The sequence below is a fragment of the Lepidochelys kempii genome, chromosome 5 (genome assembly GCF_965140285.1).
Source record: "Lepidochelys kempii isolate rLepKem1 chromosome 5, rLepKem1.hap1, whole genome shotgun sequence".
Lineage (NCBI taxonomy): Eukaryota > Metazoa > Chordata > Testudines > Cheloniidae > Lepidochelys > Lepidochelys kempii.
The window spans coordinates 45,499,033-45,522,152 of record NC_136384.1 but is presented as its reverse complement, the minus strand read 5'-3'; the positions used below and the strand labels follow the sequence as shown (position 1 = coordinate 45,522,152).

The window sequence follows — 23,120 nt, the reverse complement described above, 5'->3', positions numbered from 1 at the left end:
TCCCGAGGTCCCTTCTAACCCTGATATTCTATGAACATAGAGGCTTCCTTTAATAAGAAGTATTTTATTTCTTTCCCCAGATGTATAATTAATGAATTATAACAAATGGAAATAGTATCTCCAAAAACTAGAGAGACAAGGTGGGTGAGGTAATGTCTTTTATTAGACCAACTGCTGTTGATGAAAGAGACAAGCTTTCGACCTTACACTGACCTCGAAAGCTTGTCTTTCACCAACAGAAGTTGGTCTAATAAAATATATTGCCTTGTCTCTCTAATATCTTGGGACCAACACAGCTACAACTCCTCTAAAAAATAAAATATATGGGGTACAGCAATACTTCTCCTCTCCTCTCTTAATCAATTGTTTAGACACTCACGCTTCTCAAGAAACATCATTAATCTCAACAAAAAAACCCTTAGAACCTAAAAATTAAAACTCTAATTTTAATGGAAAAGTTAAAAGTGGTCTCTAAAACACCAGTTTGAAACACTACATCAGTACAAAACAGATAACTGGCAATGCCCTTAGAGAAGGGATATGTAATAGAAAAGGTCTTCAAGAGATATTAGCAGAAGTTGGGAGCTTTGTGAAGCTGATGCAATAGCCACCAGATAGATGAAGCAGTACTGCCATCACTTGCAACCTCCACATTGTGCTTTAGCTGGCAAAGAAAAGTGCTTGAATCTCCTGCACAAGAATTCAAAGCTGCACTGCGAAGCACAAGAAAGAAGAAATGAATTGAAAAAGGCAATGCAAAATGAAGGGATGGCCAAAAGCTATTAGATGAAGGCAGTCTCTGCTGTGATAACAAAGGCACAAAAGCCCTAAAGAGTTGGTACTCACAGCCGAGGTGGGCATAAAATCAAACCAATGCTCTAACCATATGTCAGCAGTGGACATGTGTATAGCTAGATCTTTTGTTGCCCAGTGGGAGGAGGCTTTTACACAAGAGATTTCTGAATGCATCCATTACTGGACAGATTTGTACGGCAAAGCTGAGAAAATGTAATGACAGCTGAACTCAGAAACTGGCTTCTCTCTCTTCCTTTTTTTTTTTTTTTTTTAAAACCTGTGTGTTAGCCTCCTATAAGATCTGGCCACTGGCAAGCATGAAATCAAACATGTGACTTTAACTATGAAAGAACTGGATAACCTTGCCTCTGTGACTCATTAGAACTTTCTAAGTGAAGTAATATTTCCCAGCTGGCCAGCAGCTTTGACCCTCCATTTTAAAGACATATAACGGACAAAGAACACGAAAATGAGAGATTTATGATTTTAACTGTGTTTCTAGTACAATCAGGGGGTGACATTAGATCCCCAATACTGCTTAAGAAGCAGCAGATTTGAATAACCCAAGGGATGAAATCACAGTTAAAAGGGTAAAAGAAATGAGGTCAAAATATATGACTAGAACCCTGAGTCCGCAATTTTCAGGTTGCAAATGTAGTAGTCTACATCCAAGGCCCCCAGGCTCCAGTTGCTCCTGGGTCACAACGGGGGTCATCGTCAGGGTAGAACACAGGCACAGAGTGTTTATAGTAGTACTGCAGCCGGGAGAGCAGTTTTTTCACAATGCCAGGATATTTTTCAGACAAGTCGTTTCTCTCCTCAGCATCTTTAACAACATCAAAAAGCCAAAGTTTCTTTGTTGGTGGGTCAGATGATAGAATCTTTGATTCACTGAACAAAGGTGGTGGTGGGAACCAGTGGCTGCAGCCTACAGAAATAGGAGCAGATAAGGGATTAGATCTCAGACACCCAGGGAAAGAGTAGCCTCATACTTGGGATTTGGTGTTTAATGTGACTTGTTTAATTTCAAAGAAATTCAACTGAAGTTGCCTCCAGGAATCTGGTTTTCTCACTGCAATGTGAGCACAAACACAGATTCAAAAACCATGACTTCAGGAAATACATTGTAAATATTTGCCTACTTTTAAACAAGGCTCCTCCCTCCCAGTTTTTACATAGTAAATCATGAAAGTTGAGAAAGAGAGTAAATTATGGAAATGCAAAGTTTATTACATATGAAATGAGATGAACTGGCAGCGAAGGTAAACCTCTAGGGGAAAAAAAAAGATCATTTCATTACCTGGATACCCAGTTAGTAGTTTCCACTTTCCATGTCGAATTGCAGCATGTATGGATATATTGAAGATTGAATCGTCCCATGGAAAAGAATTATCCTGTGGTGAAGATGTCCTGTTGTCAATACCAGGACCTTAATGAAACAATAAGATAGATTTAGACATATTTTGTAGTTATAAAGATTTTTTTAAGGATTTTGTTAGGAAACAAACCAATATAATGTAATATTGGAATACAAACATGTATTCTGCAAGACACTTATTCCACATAAGTATAAGTGGCTATGCTACAATATAGAACTGACAAACTAAAAGAAAAAAAAACAGGTTCAGAGTTAAGATTACCACTTCTAACATTCGTGATATTTATTTATACACTTGTTCTAACATAACTGTCTAATATTTTAAAACTCAGATCTTCAACCATACAAAAGCTTTGCATGCCCACATAAATTGTTTGTGCAAACAACATATTTATATGTACACACAGGTCGCTGCATGTGGAAATACCAGTTTGCATGCAAATATAGTATTTGCATATGCAATGGCCTGTTCATGTGCATTTTTAGAGCAGAGAACCCAAATTTTAAAAATTGATGCTATGTATCAGCCTGTGTTTGTTTTCCACCATCTACCGTTACAAGGGAATTCTTGTGATAAGATCAGAAACAATGACGCGAAGAGATGTCAAGAAAATCCAGTTTGATGCTGTGGCATCTTTCAGGAGGTAGTTTTATTATAACATTTGAGTTGGAAACTATCAAATTAGGGAGCCACAGGGACTGGTGTGGTTGGTTTTTGCATCTACAGCTCAAAACAGAATCAGTGGGATGTGAGTTACAGCTGGTATAACTGTTATGTCAGACTGGATGCTGAGAGTAATACTGGAGATTAAGCAGAGAACAAATCCTGTAAATCACATGAGGCAATATAAAATGCATTTTATTTTAAAAAATGATATATGCACTCTTAATTGATTTTATATTTATCAATAGATCCACAGATATAGAGATATAAAAAAAATTAATAGCACATATACCTTTTGTAAAATACAATTTTTGCTCAAACACAAAGTTCCATTAAATGATGTATTATTTTTCACTGCAAGTTATGGTAAGTGTATTTCTAAAGAACACACAAGTATTTTAGTTTAGTTCAGGATTTCATTAGTAATTTTGTTTTGCTAGTCAAGTCCAAATGAGCTTTCAATTAGTGCAACTTTTTGGCTCTTGTAGCAAACACATCTACAAAGTATGAACTTGAATACAACTTGTTTGAAATATTTTGAATAATTTATACACACACACAGAATTCTGTCAGTCATAATCTACCTACTGTAATACTCTTATCTTGTGCCAAGAACTTTATTATCTGTTGCTCAGTCAGGTATGTTGTTTCACAAATAGTACAGGTCAACTTTCTTCAGAAATTGCAGCTACAGAGAGATCTGTATTCATACAAGAACAGCATATGCTATGTGACAGATCTATCTATGGTGCATTTATCAGATGCTAAGCACTACAGTATCTAAGCACCAGATGCAATATTAAGATAAGCATAAATATTACTGATATGGTCTCTACCCTTGCCATCCTATAGTTTGTCCCCTTATACTTGGATCTTTCTTCCTGCATTAGTCTTTCTTTCTCCTTCTCTTCCACTCCACTATATTCTCTGCCACCTCCAAAATAAAATTCTTCAGCTTCTGTTATTGCAGGTGAGCTTCTGCCAACCCCCCCCCCCAAACACTTAGAAACAAACAAACAAACAAACATCAAATTCTGCCAAGTCTAGACATTTACTCTTGTATCATCATTGCTAGTCCTGTTCAAGTGGTGGAGGACTGTTTGTATACAAGATGGACTGGAGTGTGATGGGCTTTGCCTGACAAATGTAGGATGTAGAAGTTACAATAATTCAGTCTCGAGAGAGTGAAATACTGCAGCTCACCTTCTCCATACAAAATGCTCCCTCTACCATCAATTATCATAACTGCAAATAGGAGCCTCTCTTTCTCTACAGCCCACCAACTGAGCATTCAACAGCAGCACTATTTTCCTCTCAAATGCCTGTTTTTTGACACTATAGCATTTTCACTGTTATAAGAAACAAGTGAAGTTTCATTCAAAAGTTGCTGTTTTAATATTTACTGCTACATCAAATATATTGGTATCAAATGTCATAACATATTTGGTGTAGATATTTGATGGGTAACCAAAGAAAGCATTTAAATAGCGTATCTATATAGGAAAGATAAAGACTTTTGAAAATTTTATCCCTAGTTGAACTGATTTAGGAGCCTAAATCCTATTTTCAAAACCGATTTAGGAACTTAGGAGCTCAGTGGGATTTAGGTTCTCAAGTGCCTATGTCAGTTCTGAAAATGGGACACAGATTTCTAAACCACTTATGCACTTCTGAAAATTTACCCTAGATCTTTTTTCTACTACTGTGCATAGTCTCTGTATTAGATGCACTTTACACTGTTGGGCCTAAAGTTTCAAAAGTAACTAATGATATTCAGAGCCTAATCTGGATCTTTAAGGGGCCTGATTTTCAGAGGGCAGGTGCTCAGCACTTCTGAAAATTAGGCCCCTTTGAGGGGAGGGATAGCTCAGTGGTCTGAGCATTGGCTTGCTAAACCCAGGGTTGTGAATTCAATCCTTAAGGGGGCCAGTTAGAGATCTGGGGAAAAAATTGGGGATTGGTCCTGCTTTGAGCAGGGGGTTGGCCTAGATGACCTCCTGAGGTCCCTTCCAACCCTGATATTCTATTCTAAGATGTGTCAACTTGTACATAAAAAAATCAAGTCATCCAAAAATGCTAGTCACTTTAAGATTTAGGTGTTGAATTACTAGCATGATTCATATTTTACTTTACCATTTCAAAATACACATACTTGAGTTTAGAAGTCCAAAAAAAGCACAATTGAGTAAATTATGTAACCAAAGCCTGAATGATGACCAGAACAGGTGTTTCTTTTTATAAAAGCTTATAAGTGTAATTGATTGGAACATCATAATTCAACTTGCTAATATACAATCCTATAAAATACATGTGAGCCAACCAGTCAATTTTGAATGAACCAAAAAAATTGTTTATCTACATGTTTATTTGCACAAGTGAATTTGCAGAAAGACTTTTGGGTACATTGGTCTTAACGTGTGGGGAAATTGCAGCTGTAAGTCCTTGCACAGAAGATAAGAATACTGAATAGTTCAATATTAAAATTTTGGTTTTACTGTATCTTTAAAAATTACATATACAGCATCATCATAACTTTAAAATAAATCTCAAAAGACAATCCCATTTCCTGTACAAGTGGTTTCTCCAAAGAGATCAGAGCCAAAACTCACACAAAGCATGTGGTAGCATTGCTAACATAAAAAGAACTTTAAAAGTTAAGGGTAAGAGAAGGATAGAGTAAACCGACACAGGAACATTGGCAATGGCTATCCACACAGATAACAACAAACTATATCAGTGTAATCTAGGAAACAAATCAGGTATTCACTCGAGGCTTGATTCTCATTTACAGCAACATAAATCTAGAATACCTCCATTAAAGACAGTGGAGTTACTATAGATGAATACCAATGTAACTGACCCCTAGATTACATTTTAATTATATTTGTACAATTTTACATTAAAAACCAGGACTATCAACTAATAATTAATACTTGTCATTATAAGAACATAGGATTTGCCAGACAGAAGAAGCACTTGGGTATATCCAGTCAAGCATCCTGCTTCTAGAAATGACTAATATCTGATGCTTCAAAGGACAGTGAAAATACTCCAAAACCTCCTTACTTTACCTTCTTACCCTCTCTCCTACTTGCTCACTGTTATCTTCTTTCACTTGATTTTGCATCATCTGTCATGCCATCCCTTATGCTTGGGAAAAAAAACTTTCCACATCCCCTTCCTCCTTCGAAGCCCCACTTCAAATCTGTTGCACTGTCCCATGGGTGCTCTTGTCCCATGCCTTGTTCAGGTTAGATTGGTAGCTCTTCCAGACAGAGAACTAATCTTTCTATGTACTTCTGTACATTTACAGCACTCTGGGTAACCCAGTACATCTAACCAAGTGTGCAGTGCTTTATCGAGATGGGGAATAGGGAGAATGATTCCTTCCTGACCTCTGTAGTGATCGGCATACACATAACAGGTAATTTGTGTTCTTTTAGCATGTACAGTTATAGTTATTGATCAGACTTATCCAACTCTTAATATCTTTTCATGGTATTTGACTGTCGCTTCTGATGTCCAGAAATTCCACACACACATCATATATGCTCCATAAAGTATAATTTCCTTTAATTATTCTAAATTACTGGTTTCAGAGGAACAGCCGTGTTAGTCTGTATTCGCAAAAAGAAAAGGAGTACTTGTGGCACCTTAGAGACTAACCAATTTATTTGAGCATGAGCTTTCGTGAGCTACAGCTCACTTCATCAGATGTTTACCGTGGAAACTGCAGCAGACTTTATATACGCACAGAAATCATGAAACAATACCTCCTCCCACCCCACTGACCATTTAAAATAACTGAGTAACCTATTGGTTCTTCTGATATTATTTAGTGGATGTAGAGAGGAAGGGACTGATCCAGTTATGAAGGGACTACCTTTTATATCTTTAAATATCTCAGTCAAGTCCTCTCTAATGCTTCTTTCCAGGCTCAGTTATTCTAGTTTGTGTCACCTCTTTTTCTCTGTGTCTCATTGTGCCTGTAAAAGTCTTCATTTCCCTTCTCTGGACCTTTTCAAAGTGAAATTGGAGTGTAAGAAAAAGTATGTCAGACACAAACTGAATCAGAAAATGCTGAAGAAAAGCACTACACATGGTATTTATTATCCAGGCTGGAAATTTCAAATCTCTCCTCATTTACTGTTTATATTCCTTATGACTTGTTTCAAATTGATTCAATCTTTAGACTTTCAATTGGCAAACAAAACAACTCAGACAAATATGCTGTGACAATTTACATAAAAATTTTCAGAATAGTCAATGCCCATTCTGAGTGGATTTACAGGACAGAGAAGAGAGATAATCTGAACTTCAACTCTTTTGAACCAAAGTTCAAATTCCTTTTCACCCAGTCCAATATATAAATTTGTAGATGGAGATTCATTAAAGTGTGATAAAAATAATTATAGAGAATATTAATTAGAACTTTGTTCTCTAATCTTCAGTCATAAAAAGATTAGCCAGCAGATAAAAGTGAAAGATTTCATTTTTTAAAAATGTACTATGATATAGTCTCTCACATATCAGTGTGTACACAGGACACTTACAAGAGATGTAGTGAATGTATATGACTCATTATTCTCCCCACCCCTTTTCTCCCCCTAAACATAAGGCTAGCTCAAGTAATTGGTAGAATCTTAAAGAGCTGAGATATAAATAGCCAGTACATCTATGAAAGAAAAGAAAAACTAACCTAAAATATTATCCTTCAGTGTGTGATTAAGATGATGAGAATGAACCATGCTGAGAGGAGAGTTTTTTTAAATGGCAAGAGATCAAAGACTACAGTTTTCTCTAACATGGCATTTTGTGAAATCCCAACCACATAAGTTAGAGGGTCCAAAAAAACATTGCTTGAGGCACACTGTATTCCTATGCAGTGTGGGCTCATATTCTAGTGTGTAAGGAATAAATCTGGGAGTTTCGAGAATAATTTTGGAGTAGGAGGAAATAATGTTAATTTAATACTTAGTTTGGAAAGGGAGCCCTGTCCTAAGAGTTAATCCAAAATGGCTGTCAGATGAGCCATGTCTCTGCAGGCCACTGTGTTCGAACAACAAACTTCTGTTGTTTGTAATGAGCTAGATACAACTGGTGTCCAATGTGGAAAGCAGAAGCAGACTAAGCTTATACCTCCATTTCCTTATCTATGAAGTAGGGATGGTAACACTTATCCACCTTTGGAACGTGCACTGGATTTATTCAGAGAAAAGGTGCAAATCATTACCATTTTCCACAGTTTGTAGTAATATAATATTCCCATACAATAGGACCACAGACAACTATATGACAGGGAAAAATATAATCATAAAAGGCTATAAACTTCATCACAAACCAGCTGATGGAAGAGAGAATAAAGCAATTATTTTAGATCTGGTCCTGTTCTAGCATAACCTCAGAATAGATCCTGTCATAGTTTAAAAAGCTGAAGAGTGCATATTATGAAAAACCACTGAAATCCAGGATGAGAGGGGATTCCAAATTGACTGTCAGTCTTTCCAATAAAAACTGGAAACACATCTAAGACACATACTAGACAGGTGCTATTGTTCGAGGCCAGTTACATAAAGTGCATTTAATGAATTCCAGCAAGTGCTAGAGATGCCATCATCGTCTTCCCTTCCCCCCCCCTTCTCTCTCTCCTTCCCTTCCCTCCCTCAGGATAGTCTGCCATGTGCATCATGCTCAGGGATTCCCTTAGTAACTACAGGTCATCTCTACATATTAAGACTCCTGGACTAATAGAGAAAATTACATCAGCTCGCTGAAATTTTCTGTCAGGTTTTCTGGTTACGTGATCCTCTCTCCCCCATTTACTCTTTTTTCAATATCTTCACCTATTTCCAAGTAATTCATAACAAGATCCAAACAGGAGATCAAAATCTTTCCCCAGTACAGTATAAACCACTTAAAGTGGACTAATGATAGAAGAGAGAGATAAGAGGTATGCGTGCCACAGCTCTCCTTGCTTGGGCAAATAGATCAACAAAGCATTACTATTGAGCTATTTAGGGTCAGCCATGCTTTGAGGAAGATGAGGAGCCGTAGTGAGAGATCGCAGGGACCTCCACACCTTTGGCTAAGATGCACTGTACACTCCCCCAACACAGATTCAGATCCTTAGCCAGTAGAGAGTGAGATAAAACTTTCACATACCATGCAGGGCCAAACACAATCAAGTCCTTAATCTTTAGCTGACATGGGCTAATAAGTGTGAAAACAAAAATCAAAACTACTTAAAGTTATAATTTTAACAGTGATCTCTCTTCTTCCGTGTTTTTTAATAGAGACTAAAATCAGCAAGTTACCTGAATTAATGGAAAGATAGGCTTTCAAAAGGCCGGACATTGCCTGACAATTACTAAATCCAGAAAAGATAAATTCACCTTGTAATTACAACTTCTTTATATTATGCTGGGACTCTGATCCAAGCCATTATCAATGATTCACAATTTTTTTTTAGAATTTGTACCACTATTTTTGCTGAGAGGGATGAATGGGTTGCCAAATCTCAGAGCAGTCTCTTATTTAATACTTGAAAGGGACCTTTAAATAAAACCAGAGTTTATAGAGTCACTGGGATTTTTTCCAAAAGAAATAGTTGTAATTTAAAAGTGATTTACATAACCTTCATACTCTTTCTGATCAGGAGATAATAAGTAGTTCATAACAACCACAGAGGAGATCTATTAAAACAAAAGTCAGAGACTGGCAAACCAAAAATCACTTGTGTATGAAATCAGAAGGGAGTGGGAGTATCTACTAGTATTTCCAGTAGTGGGTGTTAGAGTTATCACACCATTGTAATTGCCCAAGAAATCCCGATTGTATCCAGCAGCTTCACAGGTTCTTATAAAAATGGTAACAGGATCATTCTCCTGTTGCTTCCATTAAAATAGATCCAGGGTTTTGCACATCACAACTGCTGTTCTCATTTAAACCATTTTACTGTCTTCTCAGGGTTTGAAACACCTACTCATATGGCATTATTAAATGAAAGAGTTGCTCCCCAATGGTGCAAAATCAGAGGTAATATTTTTCCATTCACAGGCTCTGCAGACTACTGTGAATCTACCAGAGTCTGTTTTTTTGCACTACAATCAGAAGTGGTGGGTGGAGAAGGAGGACAGAACATCTTAAATATTACGGAATTAATACTAGCTTGACAAAAATTAAGTAGAAAAACAGTTTAGGTGGTAAAGGTGGCCTTTTACCTCTACAAACCACCCTGTCTAGTCACCACATATACCATACTTTTGCCAGAAGCTAGGAATGGACAACAGGGGATGGATCATTTGATGATTTCCTATCCTGTTCATTCTCTCTGGGGCACCTGGCATTGGCCACTGTCTGAAGACCCAGTGTGGCCGTTCCTGTGTTCTCACTTCTGGAATGTTTGGCAGATCCAGTTCTATCTGATTAATGTCTAAATCTTGAACAGTAGGAAAAATGCAGCCCAGGGTTTACGGGCTTGATCCAAAACCCACTGAAGTCCGTGGAAGTCTTTCTATGGACTTCAGTGAGCTCTGGATCAGGCTGCTGAGGCATCAGCAGTAATGTGCAGGGAGCCTACACCATATCAGCTATGAATCACTTGATCATCAGATATAAAAGGAAGTAATTAAATATCTAAAAGCATATAAAATGTTGTAGATAAAGCAGCTATGTATTCAAATGCTTTACAACATTAAATAAAAAAAACCTCAAAGAAATTACATAAAGACAGACACATTTTTGCACACAACACACAGATAACTGCATCCTAATTCCCTACTGGCATACATAGCTGTCCAGTCTGCATCAACAAATTGGAAGGTTTATTACTGCAATTATGAAAATTTGGTCATTAGCTTCTTTCATAAATATAAAGGGAAGGGTAAACCCCTTTGAAATCCCTCCTGGCAAGGGGAAAGCTCCTCTCACCTGTAAAGGGTTAAGAAGCTAAAGGTAACCTCGCTGGCACCTGACCAAAATGACCAATGAGGAGACAAGATACTTTCAAAAGCTGGGAGGAGGGAGAGAAACAAAGGGTCTGTGTGTCTGTCTATATTCTGTCTTTGCCGGGTATAGACCAGGAATGGAGTCTTAGAACTTTTAGTAAGTAATCTAGCTAGGTACGTGTTAGATTATGATTTCTTTAAATGGCTGAGAAAAGAACTGTGCTGAATAGAATAACTATTTCTGTCTGTGTATCTTTTTTGTAACTTAAGGTTTTGCCTAGAGGGGTTCTCTATGTTTTGAATCTAATTACCCTGTAAGGTATCTACCATCCTGATTTTACAGGGGGGATTTCTTTATTTCTATCTACTTCTATTTTTATTAAAAGTCTTCTTGTAAGAAAACTGAATGCTTTTTCATTGTTCTCAGATCCAAGGGTTTGGGTCTGTGGTCACCTATGCAAATTGGTGAGGCTTTTTATCCAACATTTCCCAGGAAAGGGGGGGTGCAAGTGTTGGGAGGATTGTTCATTGTTCTTAAGATCCAAGGGTCTGGGTCTGTAGTCACCTAGGCAAATTGGTGAGGCTTTTTACCAAACCTTGTCCAGGAAGTGGGGTGCAAGGTTTTGGGAAGTATTTTTTGGGGAAAGACGTGTCCAAACAGCTCTTCCCCAGTAACCAGTATTAGTTTGATGGTGGTAGCGGCCAATCCAAGGACAAAGGGTGGAATATTTTGTACCTTGGGGAAGTTTTGACCTAAGCTGGTAAAGATAAGCTTAGGAGGTTTTTCATGCAGGTCCCCACATCTGTACCCTAGAGTTCAGAGTGGGGGAGGAACCTTGACAGCTTCCAATTAAAAATGGACAAACAAATTAAATTTAGTTTGCTTTTGACTCATGCAATCATGTATAGGCATTATAGTCCATATAGGTCTCTATTTAGGATTTATAAAATTGCATCTATTACATTCATTTCTGGGAGCACGTTATTTTAAAAACCAAAATAATTAATGAGCATTAACTAAAAAGATTCTCAACCCCTGAAATTAAAAACAAAATTAAACACCAATACATCCTGTCCTGAGTCTGATAGGCAAAAGCCTAAGAAGACAGCTGAGTTACACACCATCCCCTGAAGGCTAACAGATATGGAGTCCCTTGAATCAATAGGGAAAACAAATTTGAGTAATTTTTTCCTGCACTGCACCAACCTCAGAAGCTGAAATCTAAAAACTGTTTGTTCAAAAACAGCAGCTGTTCTCCTCTGCAGTAATGAGCAACCAGGAGAAAGAGGGGCAGTCTCGCAGATAGCAGGGACCCAAACCACATGATATTTTACAGAGCCATAATCAACACTTGAACTGTACCCAGCAGCAAATAGGAAGCTAATGCAATCTAGGGTGCACAGATGCAACATGATCCCTATAGTTAGACCCATATGAGCCACTATATTCTGAAGCCAGTATAGCGTGTATATGTTCAAATGTAGCCTCATGTAGTGCAAACAGGAGTATTTCAATCTGCAGGTGACAAAGACCTAGATGAGAGAAAAACAGTCAATGTCAAGATAAATGCCTCCTGGGGTATTCAGAACCTGGGATATAAGAGCATCCCCTACATTGTGAATTTTATTGGCAAAGGGTGTGCAGAGACCAACCCCTGCCATGAAGTTGCTTCCTTCCGTCAACACCTTGTTCTTCTTTGCAATATGTCTGAATGAACATGTATTCAATTCAGTATCTCTGCTGGTCACTGAGAAAGCCACACACATTGCATTCTCTGGGCAAGAAGGAAAGACGGAACTGCATACCTTTAGACGTAGAATTGTGTATAACTCACACAATGACAGCACCACAACCCAAATCACTTCACTATCTCCTCCAGTCGCCTAATATATCATATATTTTGAATAAGAACTGTGCCAGAACACAACCCAAAATAGGAGATCATACATCAAAAACTGTGCACAGTTGCAGGCACCACACTGCAGACAGGATATTAAAGAAATGAAAAAGGTAAAGGAGAATGCAACAAGAATAATGAAGAGTTATAAGTAGGGATGGGAAAAGGTCTGGAGGTTCTGCTATCATCTGATATATCCAACAAGAGGAAATGAAGTGTAGCTAAGAGAACACCAAGAGTTCACGAGGAATTGATTTACACAGTGGATACTTAACATGAAGACTAAAAAAAGAACACAGTTGTGTTATCAAGAATTGTATTAGCAAGATCCATTAGATGGTCACCTTGACCACTTGTTTATTGTCCTCCTTCTCCTAACCTTCATCTCTCTGTTGCATCTTTCAACTGAGGGTAAATTTTTCATAAATGGTTTAGGCAGTTTGGGGCGTAGGTTGCGATGGCAAGTCAAGGAAGTCTTAGGCTCTAAAATGCCTAAGTCACTTTTCAAAATGGCATTTACAAGCCTAAATTGCATAGGTGCTTTTAAAATTTTTACTCTGTAAGCTCTTTGGGTTAATAAAATAAACAACAGCAATAAATGGACATCCAAAGACAGCAGTGGAGACTGCGGTCAAGAACGTATTGTTAGAAAGAGCTACATAAGCACTTGCAGGAAAAAATGACAGGCTACAAACTAGTCAAACAGGTGGCTAGATTCATGGCCTCCTTTTCTCCCAAAACTTCACTTTTACTATTTATATGTAAGGGGATTAGAACAGTGGATGTTCATATTCTACCTATGATCAGCAATATGAACAACAAGGTGAGAGCCTTACCCTCAATCTGCAAGCAGATGACTGAAAGCCTTTTTGGTTCATGTTCAACCGTAAGAGAATGAGACGAATAATCAAATCCAGCTCTCCTGCATTACAGGAATGCACATGGGCATGAGGCTGTCCACCAAACTCTCTTGTGCAATAAAAGTAGCTTCCTGGTTTTATTAAAACACCACAAGATGGCAAAAGACAGATCAAGTTAGATCTGCCATACTAAATCATGATATGCTAGATTACTATACTTGTGTATTATGACATGTAGAGGGGCTTGATGTATTTATCTTGATACTAATCTGATACAGCAAACAGTAGTCTAGTATTTAATCATCTGATACCCATTTCACATAATTTTGTGAGAGCATTAAATCACTGATTATATGCTCATTTACATGACAAAAGTTAGCAAAAACAAAAGTAAATAAAGCAAGATTGTTTTGGGAGGCTATATATATTTTTTTAGTTCTGATTCAAACACATTGTGTACTGTTAGAAGCTATTTTTCCATGACAGGGCATGTGCATTGCAGTAAATATGTTCTTTTTTCAGAGAGCCAAATTAAAAACAGTTTCTGAAGTTTGGGTAAATTATCCTCACCCCTATTATGCACTTTATTATTTTATTTCACCTTGACTTCAAAAACAAGTGCCTGATCTTGCATGATGTTGAAGTGACTTCAGTAGGATTTATGGGTGTTTGCCAGAGGCACTCAGCAACTTGAAGAAACAGGCACTAACCCAGAAAACAAAAGTAGTTGCATTTTATTTGGCAATATTCAAAATAAGGAACACTGTTTTATTTAACGTTTTGGAGAACTGTACATGAGCACTTGACACACAAAGCAATACTTTCTTATCTAATTATGAAAATAGACTTTTAGTCTGGCACCTGGTTGGCCTATTGCAAAGTTTTGTTTTACCATTAAAGACATCACTAATAAAAAACTCCAACTCATTCCAAAACAGAAAGAACTGTAACTGCAAAAAAGGTTAAAAAAAAAAAGATGACAAAAATTCTACGGTTATGAAATGTGTAAGTTTCATAACAGAAATTACACGCACCAGTAGGGTCTTTGGATTTTATTAGGCACCTGATTCCATGCACTACAATATAATGTTGAGCTAATTTCATGCTCTTAAATACCCAAGACAGTAACTGGCTAATAAAAACTTTGGAAAAATGAGATTTGTATAAACACAGTGACTATCAATTGGACTATAAATGGATTAACAAGCAAAAAGGTGAAAAAAAGATGGAGAGACAGATGTACTGAAACACAAACACTTATACCAAGAGTAAATTTACTTATGTGATTAGCTACCCAGAAATCAGTGCTCATCTGAGTAAGTTTTAGCAAGTAAGAGGCTACCCAATACTAATTTATGTCTCACTGCACAATTTAATGCATACTGTAGTGGAGTTAATCCTGCTAAGAATCAGAATATTATACATGCATAAAGGATGCTGCCTAATCCATATGCAACTGTAATAGGAATTAGACCTTTCTGAAGTGTTTCTTGGACTTTGACATGGAGCATATCCTATTCAAATCTTTTTGATCATTATAATTGTGTCTGAAATGTTGTGCATTTAGTATTTGTCACAAGTGTCCTTTGTTTGTCAGGAGACGCTGTCGTTATGCAAGGGACTTGTAAAAGCAGATAATTTTGCTCTTTTTATGTCTCAGTTCAGAGATCTCCTTTTGAAGTAAACAGCTCTTTTCTAAGATTGGGCTGGAAAATTAAATATTTTTGAAGCAATGTAATAATCAGCACAATGCTGAATATTTCACCCATTTAGTCACTGCACAATAAAGCATGCAAAAATGTACGTGTGGGTGGGTGGCAACGAAGGGGACAAGCTGGGATGGAAGATCTGTCCACTCTGCTAGAAAAAGGCAAAGTAATGGATCTAGGGGGTTATTAAGTGAGAGAGACAAGGTACGAACTCATGAAAGATGAAATAGTTCAGTGTTTAAAGTGCTCTCCAACCCCATTTCTAATGTGTTTCACTCTGGACCAGAGGTGAAAGTAAGCCGGTATGCCCCAGTACAGCGTACTGGCAAAAGCCAGTGCACCATACTGGGGCAGCCCAGCTTCCACAGGGAGCAATTTAAAGGGCTTGAGGCTGCCAACAGTGGCTGGAGCCCCAGGCCCTTTAAATTGCCTCCAGAGCCCCGCTGCTGGAGCCCTGGGGTAGCGGCTCCCCTGCTCCCCTGCGTCTACTGCCCCAGCCCTTTAAATAGCCGCTGGAGCCCCGCCGCTGCTACTCCAGGGCTCTGGGGGTATTTAAAGGACCGGGGCGGTAGAAGCAGGGGAGCCGCAGGCCCTTTAAGTAGCCCCCAGAGCCCTGGGGTAGTGGGGGCTCCAGGCGCTATTTAAAGGGCTGGGGCTCCAGCTGCCTCTGCCTCTGCCGCCCCAGTCCTTTAAATAGCTGCTGGAGCCCTGCTGCTTCCCCAGGGCTCTGGCGGCTAATTAAAGGACCGGGGCAATAGAAGCAGGGGAGCTCTGGGCCCTTTAAATAGCCCCCAGAGCCCTGGGCTGCTGCTGCTACCCCGGTGGGGGAGGGGGGCAGGAGGAGGAGGAGAAGCGGGGGGGGGCAATTACCTTACAGGGTGGGCTGGGGCTGGTTCTGACCCCCTCAGCCCTGCCCCTTCTGCCCTAGGCCCTGCCCCTTTCGGGGGCCAGAGCTGGCCCCAGTGTACCGGTAAGTTGCTCGACTTACTTTCACCCCTGCTCTGGACTGTAAAGAGATTGCAGTAAACATATAGATACAAACACTCACTTGAGAAGTAGAACAAATTTTATTGCAACAAGACTAAATGAGTCACTCACAATGACTTTTCCTGGTGCTCTTTAGCTTCCTGGTGCTGGGGTCTGCATTCCATGCAAGGTTCAGAAAAACTGTTTTCTACTCTGAACCTTCTTTGGTCATTAACTTTGGGTAATGACCAAAAGGACGAGATCACAGATACAAGCGGTGGAAATGAGGTTTCTCCGCAGGGTGGCTGGGCTTACGCTCTGAAACAGGGTGAGGAACTCTGCTATTCGGGAGAGCCCCAGAGTAGAGCCGCTATTCCTCCAGATTGAGAGGAGCCAGCTGAGATGGTTTGGGAAGCTGGTAAGCATACCCCCTGGGAGGCTTCCTTTGGAACTCTACTGAGCACGGCCTACTGGGAGGCCCTGAGGCCGACCCAGGACATGCTGGAGGGATTTTATCTCCCAGCTGGCCTGGGAACACTGTGGGATACCCCAGGAAGAGCTGGAACCTGCTGCCGCCATGACCCTCACGAGAAAAAACGGCATAAAGGAAAAAGAAGAACCTCCACCTTCTTTGGACTGAGCTTCTCTGACTGTCCAACAGTTTACTCTAGGAGTTCTCAAACTTCATTGCACCCTGACCCCCTTCTGACAACAAAAATTACTACATGACCTCAGGAGGGGGGACTGAAGTCTGAGCCCACCCAAGCCCTGCCACCCCAGGTGTGTGTGTGTGTGTGGGAGGGTTTCAAAGCCAGAGCCCCATCGTTCTTGGTGTGGGTGGGAGGGGAAGCCAAATCCCAAGGGCTTCAGCCCCAAGTGGGGGGGCCTGCTAACTGAGCCCTCCCCCCACACTCAGGGCCCAAGTCTTTGGGCTTCAGTCCTGGGCAGTGGGGCTCGGGCTTCAGTCCTGGGCCCCAGCAAGGCAAATGCCAGCCCTTGGTGACCCAATTAAATGGGGTCATGACCCAATTTGGAGTCCTGACCCACAGTTTGAGAACCACTGGTTTACTCAATAAAGGGAGAAGTCCCCCAGGCAAACTGAAGGACCAGTCCTCTCCCCACACCCTCACTAGCCTATACATTTCACTCCTTTTTTCTTCTCACATCTGCTTTTTCTGCTCTCACTCACACATTCACCATACTTTCTAGAGTGATGCTACTGTCTGCAAGATGGCAATCCAAATGAATAGTTCCCTCCAATGACCCAGTTTGGAACTGGACCTCCTATTTCACCTTTCCCTTAACAAAACACTTGATTTACATTGTTTTAAACATGCTTCTAGAACATGAATCATTATATACATAAATAGCCCAAATATCGCCTCATTCTTCCATAGCCCTACATATGCTCTCAATTAGAGCTCTCTCTCTCACTTTCTCTTTTTCTCTCTCTGGTAAGATACATTCTGACATTGTCTCCCAGCTACATTGACCCCCATTAATTTTTTTTTTTTTTTTTTTTTGGTATAAAACACATCAAATGCTGGGCTCTCGAGAGTAATGGCATGGTGAGAATGGAGTCTTCTTCTGTATATTACATACTTCAGTTAGCCTATTGTTTTTGGATGGCTAGTGCAATATTTAACAACACAGGCACAAGGATTGGAGTAGCTCAGCTGTGTGAAACAGGACTGTTCTAGGTAAGTAACTTAAATTCCCACAAAATATACAAATGCAAAAAGAGAGCAAATGTGTTAACCCATTTTTTGTCTTTTGAACAATTCCTGGGCAATTGTGTGCAGAAAAAATTAAGGGCTCACTTCCCTCCTCCTTAGAGCCTCTAGTTGATTCCAGGAGGGATGTAAACCTTGAGGGAGGAGAAAACATAAAACAAAAACTTTAAAAAACACCAGTTTTTCAGCCAGCCTCTAATTTTGTGCTTACAAATTTAAATGCTCAAAGTCAGGTGTTTGCTTGCACAAATCAGGTGGCTAGAGACATAAGTACCTAATTTGTACACGTAAATATAGGTTTGTGCACGTGTGTGCGTGCGCGCGCTCACAATTCTGTAGAAGTTGAAGTCACTTCTGAAAATGTTCAGAGGAGTGTGTGCATGTGTGCTAATATTAAGGACTCCGTGCTTTGTTGACTCTGAACTTCTTAATTGTCTTCTGAAATTTAACTCTTAACTATGTGTGTGTTTTCTAGAGACACTAGCCCATTAAGCAGTGAATTTACAGCACTCTGAGCACCAGAGAAGTTGTTGTCCATTTTATGTTAGATCCATATGTGAATTTTTTTTTAAATTACTACAGAAAGGAAAAAAAGACAGCAATTATTTCCAGAAATACTTTCTTTGCAACCACATGAATCAGTAAACTGTGGAAAATGTAGGTTCCCTGTTGATGCACACACATGCAAGCATCTTCTAAAGGACCAAATACAAACAGTGCATCCACAATTATAAGTTGCTACTAGTCATCAATCTGAGAAAACCAAGGCTTCATCCTCCTTCACTGAATGACATGGTATGGGGAATTGCTGAAATCTACTGGGAACTTTACAACATATATTTTTCAGCTAACATGGTAGCTATTTCTCATTGCTCAGAGTGTGTGGGTATATATGTGTGTTTGTTACAGTCTCATAGAGGCTCTTGGTGGTTTAGACATGTATAGCCTAAGAAACAGGCCCAAACCAAAATCCTGGATTCTACCAAACCTCTTAAAGAATGTAAGATCATTTTGGCAGTTGAAAAGTTTCACACAGCCCTGTCATTTGAACTTTACAGGTATTTATTGTACACATACATCACAGTTCTGTACACAGCCAAAGCTAGCACTTCCATTAAGGCAACAAACTGAATTAACATTGGACTGCCATTTTACTTGAATTTCCTTGGGTAGTTTAGCTTTTGGATTACGCACTGACAGTCTTTACAGTAACATGAGATTTTTCCTGCCACGTGAGCAGAAGAAAACATATATTAATTAAATGGACACAAGTTTTGTCTAATGTCAGCTCCAGACTAAAACTGTGAAAACTTCAGAAGTGCCAAGTATTACATTTTTCATTTCTATAAGAATACAAATCTTAATCTGATCTCTTCCAAGCTCCTCAAAGGAATACATGCCCTTATGTAGTAATACAATTTATCCCATCACTGAAATCTTCAACCACTCAGATGACCTCACTCAACATAAACACTTATCTGTGAGACAAAAGCAAGATTAAGTTTCCAAAGAAAATTAAAAATTAAAGGACAGTGGGAGCAACCAACATTTGCAGATCTGAGAGATTTGATACCATGTGCGCTTTTGACTATTATAGTGTCTTCTACTTATAATTTGAGAAACCGAACTCCTTTTTCATGTCTCATTTGTTTATTATTTTCACAGCACTATTGCTGGGTGTGCTTGGTGCCTCCCAATAAAGGTATACAGGACAGGGTGAGGGATTCTGTCCTCTGCTACAGCTCTTTTATGCTATGGCAGTGTAAAGCGGCTGTTAAAGCCTCAGATCTGGCCAGAGAAGAATTTTCCCTGGCCCAGGCTTTGCAGAAGGTAACTTTATGCTGGCCTACAAAGATCCTGACACAAGCCTGGGAATAGGGACACACAGCGGGCAGAACAAGCATGTGAGCGATGCAAGGGGACAGATAGCACTGCAGGAATTGTGGGCTACACTGCCATTCATAGAAAGCTGGAGACAGGCATCTGAAACTTAGGGAGCACCCATCACGTTCTCAGAATTATGGTGGTGGCCCAGAATTGGGTATACACAACGTTGGCTTAATGCTACCTTAGCCCACGGTGTCCTTGCCGTTGGGCTGCAAGTTGTGCACTGTGCCTCTGAGATGAGCAGCACAAAGTCGCAAGCAAGATCCCTAAAGAAAGGAGGGAACTAATTAAACAAAAGGGAAGAAAAGAATATGGGACACAAGGAAGGACAAAGACAGTATCAGTACACATTAACTAAGCAAAGGCTAAAGCACAACATGATGGAGAAAAAACAAACAAAAAACAGCTTTTTTAAACAGATGAAATAGAGGGGGATATTTTCAAAAACTCAAATGGCCATTAGGTGCTTAATTCCCATTGAAAGTCAGTAGGAGTTGGGCACTTATCTCCTATTTGTGCTCTGGAAAATGTTCCCACAAATGAATGAGCAGGAGACTTAACCTAGGGGAATTATTCTTTCTTCTTTAACAGGGATGCTTTCAGAATCCTAAGAAGAGAGTATAGATTTTTTTTTTAATATATAGCAATAATTACAACCTAAACAATAGACAAATATGTGATGTATAAATGTTTAACCTGTCATTCCTTGAAATATAGGCTTTGTAACACCTCTACAATATATTTCTTTCTGCCTGAAATGAATATGGAACTCTTATTTCTGCAACTAGGGTACATTTTTATTAAGGGAGTTTTTGCGAAGGGAGGGAAAATAGGCATCAAAATGTCAGCTGTAGAAAAAACAGTTGTTAAAAAAGATAACACAATTGTATATTTAATGAGAATTAAATAAAAATTGGCTGTATAACAAAGCCTGCACTTTCTTTCGGCTTCAGCTATCAGTTTGAGACAAATTCCTAGTTCCACTGAAGTCAATATCAAGACTCCCGTTGACTTCAGTGAGATCAGCCTTTGGCCCCTACTGCATGTCTTGAAATATTTTCTTATGATAAACTTTACATTTGCCCTGTATAACTCATTTACAATTGAGTCCATTGAAAACCTATCCTTTCTGAAATAAAATCTATAAGGAAATCCAGAGACACAAGAAAGTGCTTTACAATGGAAAAAGTTAGTTTTAAATTAAAAACTTCTAGTGTCGGAGTTTAATAACTGAATGACATTTTGCGATTATAGCCATTTTGATATTATATACAGTACCACTATTTAAACAGTTTAAAATGTAAAAATAGCAGCTAGTTTGTGATTAATCTGTTTTACATAGATATTAATGTATATATATTTTAAAATTTATAAAAAGCAGACTAATAAATTACTTCTAGCTAAGAGATTTTTTCTTCCTATAAGATGCTACAGAAAAACTCCTAATAAAACTAAAGATAAAAGTTCTATGGTAACTTTGGATTATAAAATATTTACCTAATGTTCTCTCTGTGTAAGAGAATAAACAATCATCAGCATGATAGCAAAATAGGTTCTTCATGGTTACTGCTTCCAAAAGAGCTACATTTTAAAGAACAATAGAGCCTGTGTGGACAGTCTAAACTTCATAACACACCAATCCCTTCCCTATGTATCACAAACATTTCCCAAAAATTGGTTACCTAAGATACAATGTCCAAAAAGTTGTATATATTCTGGAAGGTTTAAGGTACTAAGTCCATTGGACTAGAATAGATCTGTGTCATCTACAATACTGCTATTCTCTACAGAAACGCAGATAAAAATATTTATAATTTTTATTCTTCTGCTAAATCATTTAAAACCTACAGTTTTTCTGTTAATGCTGGTAAAAAATTATTTCCAGAATGTTTCCATTCATTCGTTCAAGATTTCAATAGTTCTTTGCCAACAATGGTTTTCCCATTCCATTTACAGCTGTATGAAAATTCTCTGCTTCTCTCTTTTCCGATACATTTCTTTAAAACATTTTTGCACGTGTCATTGGGAGTGCAGATGACTTCTCATCCCAGTTGAAAGTTGAAAACTCATTAGAACCCCCAGCCCACTATAATATACTCTTTTGTATGGCTCCCAGGCTAGCAAAGTTTGTGTGTATTTTTTATTAATAGTCATTTTTTATTCCATGATATATGAAACAATTATTTCCCCTGAAGGAGGAGGAAGCTGAAATGTCAAGGGCTCTTCTTGGCTCCTCCAAGGCAATAAATTATTAAAGAAATAAGATATTTTTGCTACTTCATTGAGGAAAGACATTTTCTGACCTTTTTGCTACTTTATGGTGATAATGAATTTTCTGCAGAACTCTGAGGTTTTCGGTTACTTTATTAAAATAAGACTATTTGAGGAACAGCATGACCTTGACCTTTGAAGAATTAATGGAATACTGATTCTGAAGGAACCGATCAGGCTCTCTGCTCATTATCCAGACTATAATTTCTTACTGTCATGTTGATAACACATAGCGGTGTGCTATACAATGAAGTCAAACTATTTTACCTTATTTACTTGAACTACAACTCTGGATACTTAGACTCAAATCCCACTATTCATCACTCTTTCATGGTGATTGTAGTTGTTACACCATGCCGTTTTGAATCTAGATGAAAGATTTGGAATAGAAGATTAACAGCACCAGCCTGATCTACTACAGGCTGTGAGTTCTCTGAAGCTTAACTTCAAGGGGCGTGTCAACATATAAAAAACATTCAGTTTTTTTCAAATTATTCTGCTCTCCAAATTTTTTTCCCCATTGATTAGATCTTTGAAAATAGAATAATAAACATAGATGGTGAAGTCCTGGCCCTGCTGATGTCAACAGAAAATCTCCCACGGACTTCAATGGGGCGAGGATTTCACTCAGGGTATTACATTTTACCTGGCACAATTTAAAACACTAGAAAAAAAACCTACAGTTTTTATACATTGAGATATGTATAAAAGTATAAAATGTTACAGTATATACTGGCAATACAGAGGTGTGTGGTCTAGTGGTATATGCCCAGAACCAGAAGCTAAGAACTCCCATCACAGCTTGGGCATTGTGGTCTTGGGCAAGTTACTTACCCTCTCTACCTCCATTTCCTCATTTCGGAAACAGGGATAACACTCATTTATCTCCCAGGTGAACTGTAAGGGTTAATGTTTATGAACCATTCTGAAGATGCATTACACTATTTAAATGCTTAGTATTATTAAAAGGAAAGATGCTGCTACCCATAAATGACAAATGGTGAAGTGGAACT

The 23,120-nt window shown here is 38.7% G+C and overlaps 1 protein-coding gene across 2 annotated transcripts in view; it reads right to left on the bottom strand.

Annotated features, from left to right (window-relative positions):
- Nucleotides 1-1,265: 1,265 nt before the first annotated feature.
- ARSB (arylsulfatase B) overlaps nt 1,266-23,120 on the bottom strand; it is a 100,439-nt gene continuing 78,584 nt past the window's right edge. For both annotated transcript variants that reach the window (XM_073344132.1, XM_073344131.1), the window contains exons 7-8: nt 2,096-2,224; nt 1,266-1,723 (exon numbers count right to left, since the gene is read on the bottom strand). In XM_073344132.1, the coding sequence (XP_073200233.1) occupies nt 1,458-1,723; nt 2,096-2,224 (395 nt within the window). In that variant the 3' untranslated portion in view covers nt 1,266-1,457. The remainder of the gene's footprint in view (nt 1,724-2,095; nt 2,225-23,120) is intronic.